Source organism: Mustela nivalis (genome assembly GCF_964662115.1).
Source record: "Mustela nivalis genome assembly, chromosome: 9".
Classification (NCBI taxonomy): domain Eukaryota; kingdom Metazoa; phylum Chordata; class Mammalia; order Carnivora; family Mustelidae; genus Mustela; species Mustela nivalis.
In genome coordinates, this window is record NC_139028.1 from 79,446,283 (window position 1) to 79,452,649 (window position 6,367).

General features: G+C 46.6%; 1 protein-coding gene across 1 annotated transcript; it reads right to left on the minus strand.

The window, feature by feature from the left end:
• Nucleotides 1-1,697: 1,697 nt before the first annotated feature.
• On the minus strand, nt 1,698-5,656 carry MRGPRX2 (MAS related GPR family member X2; the record flags this gene model as incomplete). Its single annotated transcript, XM_082682396.1, has 2 exons — nt 1,698-3,196; nt 5,646-5,656. 2 exons carry the CDS (start codon nt 5,654-5,656, stop codon nt 2,176-2,178), a joined length of 1,032 nt encoding a protein of 343 aa, XP_082538522.1. The 3' UTR covers nt 1,698-2,175.
• Between the last annotated feature and the right edge of the window lie 711 nt (nt 5,657-6,367).

Consider the following 6,367-nt stretch of genomic DNA (forward strand, 5'->3'; position numbering starts at 1 on the left):
CTGGATGAATATTTATAACACACATAACTAAGGAAAGACTCATTGGCATAAATAGAAACTCCTACAAATAAATAACAAAAAAGGGAAACACTTAATAAAAACGGGCAAAACTTAAGACACTTCAAAAAAAATACAAGTAGCCAATAAGCACATGGAAAGATGCCAATTTCATAAGTCATTTGGAAATGCAAATTAATACACGATGAGATGCCACTTTATACTCATTAGAATGACTAAAATTCAAAAGACTGGCAATGTTTGTTAAGAAGGATTTGGAGCAACTGGCACTTTTAGACATTGCTGGTGGAGATGTGCAATAACACAACCACTTTAGAAAAGAGCTTGGAAATTTCTCAGAGTCGAGCATACATCTTTCCGTGACCCGACAATATCACTTAAGGTTATTTATCCAAGAGACATAAAAACATATATCCAGAAAAAGCCTTGTAGAAGAATGTTCACAGTAGCTTTATTCACAATAACCAGTAATGGAATACCACATAGGTATCTATCAATATGAAAATAAATGGTGGAATATCTGTACAATGAAATAGTACTCAGCTTTATTAAAATGACAAACTACTGACATGCAATGTCATGGACTGCATAAATCCTAAAAATATTATGCTGAGTGATACAAGATAGGAACAAAAGAGTACATTGAAATCATCCTAAATATATGAAATCAAAGGTCAGGGAAACCTCATTTTGGTGTTAAAAGCAGGAATGATCATTTCCTCTGGGGCAGGAGGAATGTCTGGGAGGGACGTGAGGGAACTTTCTGAGGTGAAGAAAATGTGTTGTGCTTTGCTTGGGGTTTGAGTCACGTAGGCGTACTGTTGCCATAACTCACCGCACCATTCACTTATGATCCGTGCCATTGCTCTCTCCTAATTGTACCTCTATTAAAGAACTGAAAAATTATGAGACGATGCAACGTTTAATCTTAACATATTATAATTTTTACAGAACATATCATTTTAGAAATGTTTTTCTGTAATTGAATTAATAAAATGAACGTTGTGAGCTCTGTGGAAGAGAAGGTAAATCTGAAGAAGATCCTGTCCTCAGAGAATACAGAGTCTGGTAAGACACATTGGAAATGTGCCATAAAGGGGGTGGCTCAGTTGGTTAAGAGTCTGCCTTTGGCTCAGGTCATGATCCCAGGGTCCTGGGATCAAGCCCCACAGGCCCCACATCAGGCTCACTGCTCAGCCAGGAGTCTGCTTCTCCCTCCCCCCAGCTCATGCACTCACGCTCTCTTTCTCTCTCTCTCTCTTGCTCTGCTCTCTCTGTCTCTCAAATACATAAATAAAATCTTAAAAAAAAAAAAAAAAAGGAAATATGCCACGAAGGATCAGAGAGCTCCAGAGAGGGAGAGCCAGGCAGAGGCACAGAGACGGGAATGAGAAGGTACATACATGGGGTTCCTCTGGAGGGCAAGGGACAGGAAGTTACAGTAAGACGACCTACCTCAGACCTTAAGCACGCTTTGACTTCGATTTGCCCAGTTATAAAACTCAACTTTGTGCTTGCACAAACTGACAATGGTGACAGAAAGAAACAGATGGTGACTTGAATCTGGTAAATGGACATTTAGTACAGGCTTGGTGTAAAAATTTATCATTTATTTATTCATTAAGTATATTTATTCATTAAGTCATTTATTCAACAGACATCCATTAAGTTAGGGAGATATTCCAGGGCCTTCCAAAATCAAAGACGATAGCTCTTTGGGACTAGACAGCACTCCAATTATTTTAATTTTATGGAGACAGATGGCAGGAGGGTGACCATAGAAGGTTGTGAGGGAATGTTCTTCTAGTCCCTTTTGAGCGCAGTGACCAAAGAAAATGTCGACTTTTCCTGTATCTCGTTCAGCCTCTGTTGAAGGTGGACTCTTCAGAAGGGGACCTGAGAGTTGGCAAAGCTGGGGATGGTGTGAAGGTCCTGGGGGAGGCTGTCCTTGGGGCACTGGACTTCAGTGTCTGCCTGACAGGCTCTGTCTCAGTCCTCACGAGGAGGATTGTTATCTCAACCTTCAGCTTTATCTTAAAACTTGAAGGCTTTAAGACCAGGGCACCCAGAGGCTGAGAGAAGTCAAGAAAACCTCCCAAACTGTTGGGGAGAGAGTTGGCTCTCAAAGGCACATTTGTCTGAGGGAGACAGACTGACTCAGAACACCACACTTCTTCCGGCCATCCCCAGAGTTTCCTGAGGAAGTCTGGCTTCACTCTCATCCCCTCCTGATACATCCTGCAGAGCCCTCTGGAGGACCATCCTGAGGGTCCTGTGCCGCTGAGCCCACCGCTGTCTACAGGAGCCAACGAAGAAGTAAATGATGGGGTTGGCACAGCTGTTGATGCAGGACAGGAGAACAGAAACCAGATAAAGATGCTTGAGGACTGTATCCGAGGACTGTACCAGAATCCAGTGTAAGAGGAACCAGTGGATGCCAAAGGGCAGGCCACAGAGGAGGAAGACCAGCACCGTGAGCGCCACGGTGGCATACAGCCTGGTCAGCCGCAGCCGATGGCGGCCACACAGCGATCGGCTGAGCAGGGCCAGGCTGGACCCAGAGAGAAGCATAAATAAGAGAATTAGCCAGGTGGCAGCAATGAAATCAAACGCCCGACACCAATTGTCATTGAAACCCCGAAACAGGAAGCCACAGTACTCCCCTTCCAGGATGCTCAGCAGCAAGGAGAGGGCCCAGAGCAGGGCGCACGTCATAGCTGATGTGTGTCTTGGGCGGTGGCAGCGGTACCAGATGGGACACAGGACTGACAGGCACCGCTCTGTGCTAATAGCACTGAGAAGGCTCAGGCTTGCGATGTAGGCAAAGGTCCACGCGAAGACGAAAAACCTGGGGATGGAAAGGGACACGGAATGGGAGTTGACAAGCGTCACCAGGATATAGACAACCTGGAAGGAGAGGAAGAGGAAGTCGGCTCCTGCCAGGTTGAGGATGTAGACGGAGAAGGTGTTCCTCCGCACGCGGAAGCCCAGGAGCCACAGCACGATCAGGTTTCCCACCAGCCCACCGAGGGCAAAGGCCAGGCTCAGCAAGGACACGATCAGGATCCCCAAAGGGAAAGTCTGTAGAAAGGCGTGGTCACTTCCATTCACCGGCGCGAGTGTGCTCTCCCAGGCTGGGGCGGTGGGATCCAGGCTCAGAAACCCTCCGCTGGTATTCCTGGGAACACAAACAAGACGGAGCACCTGCTGGAGGCTCACTCGTCCTCAGGGCCAGCCTGCTACTGGGGGATTATTACTGTGTCCATGTTACGGAGGAGGGAAAAGGAGGCTTGCAAAGGTTAAGATACTCACCAAACACTGCACTGCTTTGGAGTTCTGGAACCTGGATTCAGACCAGTTGTCTCTGATGCTAACGCTTGGATTCTCTCTATAGCAACACCGACCTTATACTAAGGTGGGAATATTCCAGGGTTCACACACCTCTTCTTAACCTCCCAGACCATGTCAGGTCTGTAGGAGGCAATAGGAAAAAAGTCTGTACAGGTTATGTGTGGTGACAGCAGGACCCTGAGCTCGGGATTCCTTCTCCTGGGACTGAGAATTCCTCTTAGGGGCCAGGAAGTTGGAAGACCCTGCCATGACCTTTGGACAATCTCAGTGACTAAAGGTGGTCCATCTACCATGAGGGAATTCATGATTTAAGGTCACGAAGAGAATGTGACCTGTCGCAATGACTGGTATGAGTATGGACAAACCTCTTGGCCAGAAATGTCCCAGCGTGTCGGCTTTATGAGGACAGGAGATACTTTTCTCCTGGGCATTAGTGTGTCCCCCTAATGTCTACTCTATTGCGAGGGACACAGTCTAAGTCACTCTTACAATGGCTTTCTTTCTAGAGCAGTCAAAATAATAAACTTAAAATATTTACAAGTATGTGTGTACCCCACCTTAAAAAAAACAAAAACCTCTCACAAAACTACATCCCATTCTCAAAGCACTTATTTTTTTTTAAAAAGACTTTATTTAGGGCGCCTGGGTGGCTCAGTGGGTTAAGCCGCTGCCTTCGGCTCAGGTCATGATCTCAGGGTCCTGGGATCGAGTCCCGCATCGGGCTCTCTGCTCGGCAGGGAGTCTGCTTCCTCCTCTTCTCTCTCTCTGCCTGCCTCTCTGCCTACTTGTGATCTCTCTCTGTCAAATAAATAAATAAAATCTTAAAAAAAAAGACTTTATTTATTTATTTGAGAGAGAAAAAGAGAGAGTGCACACAAGCAAGGGGGGGCGGTCAGAGGGAGAAGGAGAAGCAGGCTCTCCGCTGAGCAGGGAGGACACAGGGCTGCATCCAGGACCCTTGGATCATGACCTGAGCTGAAGGCAGGCGCTTAACCAACCAAACCACTCAGGTGCCCCCATTCTCAAGGCATTTATGATGATAATGAGAGACTATTCTGAAAGAGTGACAGCAGATAGAAAGCTGCAGACAGTCAAATACATCTTGAGGAGTACCATGAGAAATTGATCCAATCACACAGAGAGAGAAAGTCCCAGGAAATACCAACGGTGAGAAGGCTATCAGAGGAGATGGGTTTGGGGGTCCCTAGGGGGCTCAGTCAGTTAAACAGCTGCCTTCGGCTCAGGACGTGATCTCAGTGTCCTGGGATCGAGCCCTTCGTTGGGCTCCCTGCTCAGTGGGGAGTCTGCTTCTCCCTCTGTCCTTCCCCCAACTTGTCCTTCCCCCAACTCATTCTCTCTCTCTTTCTCTCAAATAAATAGCATCTTAAAAAAAGAGAGAGAGAGAAATGGATTTTCTCCATTTGCCATCAAATCTCATTTCCATCTTTTCTACCCTCCTCTGGGTGTCTTCATCATCCTCTTCAAAGGTTTCCCCCTTTCTCTGGCTTCTGGTTGCTTTTAGTGAAAGCGAGACACGGACAGGAGCTGGGGTTTGGGAGGAGGGTGATTGGGGGTTTGTGACTTTCTGACTCTCTGCCAGGCTGTGAATTAGCAGTGGGCATGTTACTCTGTCTAAGGACTGCGCCCCTGTCTGGTGGTCCTTTCCTATACCCACAGCTCTCCTGAGTTCTGGTAACTTCTTCCCTTTCCCTTTCAGTCCTTGTCTTTGGGGTCTTCAGTTAGCGTCCTTTAAAGATTTCCTTTAGCCCTGCCCATACCCGTGTGACCTGTCCTTTCATTACTCTCCTCCATTACCTGTACCTGTTCGGGCCCTGTATTTTCTGTTAGGACAATGTCAGATACAAGGGTACAAAGGGGGAAAAAACCCAACTTTTGAACAGCAAGAAAATCTGTGAAACCTGATGTTATTAAAACAATTTAGCTTTGGAATGTCGTGGTAGGATGCCGCCTTGGTCCCTGAGCACAATACGTCTCTCCATGGTTGCAGATTTGACTGGAGAGAAAGAGGGAGTATAAGGAGACAGGAGAAAAGTCACAAGAGCCTGGTGGGGACCGTTTGGCTCTCCCACAGTCCAAGTCACCAGCACCCAAAGGCTCCATGAGGAAGTTTCATGTCTCCCCATTTGCAGTGGGGTACCCCGGCTTCCGGCACGCCCCGCCTCCCCCCCCCTTAAAATGAATTCACAAGCAAGCGGATTAAGAGGAAGAAAATGGAACTGTCTCTGAAAGAAGATAGTTCTTGATCAAACGCTTACCTGAGCACCATTCTTCTTGCTGGGGGTAGAAACTAGGAAAGGAAGAGCTTTCCTGAGATTGAGAAATAGCAGAGAGGACTTCTCTACTCTGTGGGTGGCAAGGGGTCCAAGGCCACAGGCGTGGAATCTGGTGACTGCCTGAGGCTTATCAAGATGTTGGACAGCCCCTGTGATTTCCTGCCCAAAGGGCACCAGCAAATGAAATCCTGGAGATGTGTCAAGCAAGAAACTTCACGAGATGTTTTCATGTGCCCTGACTCCAGTCACTTATCTTGGCCTCTCCCTGTTCTACCCTATCCGGTCCCCCTCCCTGTGAGGAATGGCTGTCCTAGGGCCTTTTGCCACTCTCTGTAAACCTGGGCAATAAACCATCCACCAAGCTGTGTGAGCTTCCATAGCTAAAGAATTGTTGGCTTGACATCACAATCTGGCTTGATGTTCAAGGCCCTGCATGTCTTGGCTCACTTAATCTTTTAAAATTTAATCACAGAAGCATTTTGTGCACATTAGTTTTACTTCAAATGATGCCAGGGTGTATAAAGTGAAAAACGAGGTCTCTCCTACTCTCATTTCTCAATAGCAACCAGTACTTCCAGTTTCCATTCTAAATTCTTCCAGATGCTAATATTATTTCTTTGTATAATAACACTACAGTTCTGCTTTTGATTTGTCAATAACAACAGCAAGAAATATTGAGTTCCCTTATAAAAGATAGGGAATTT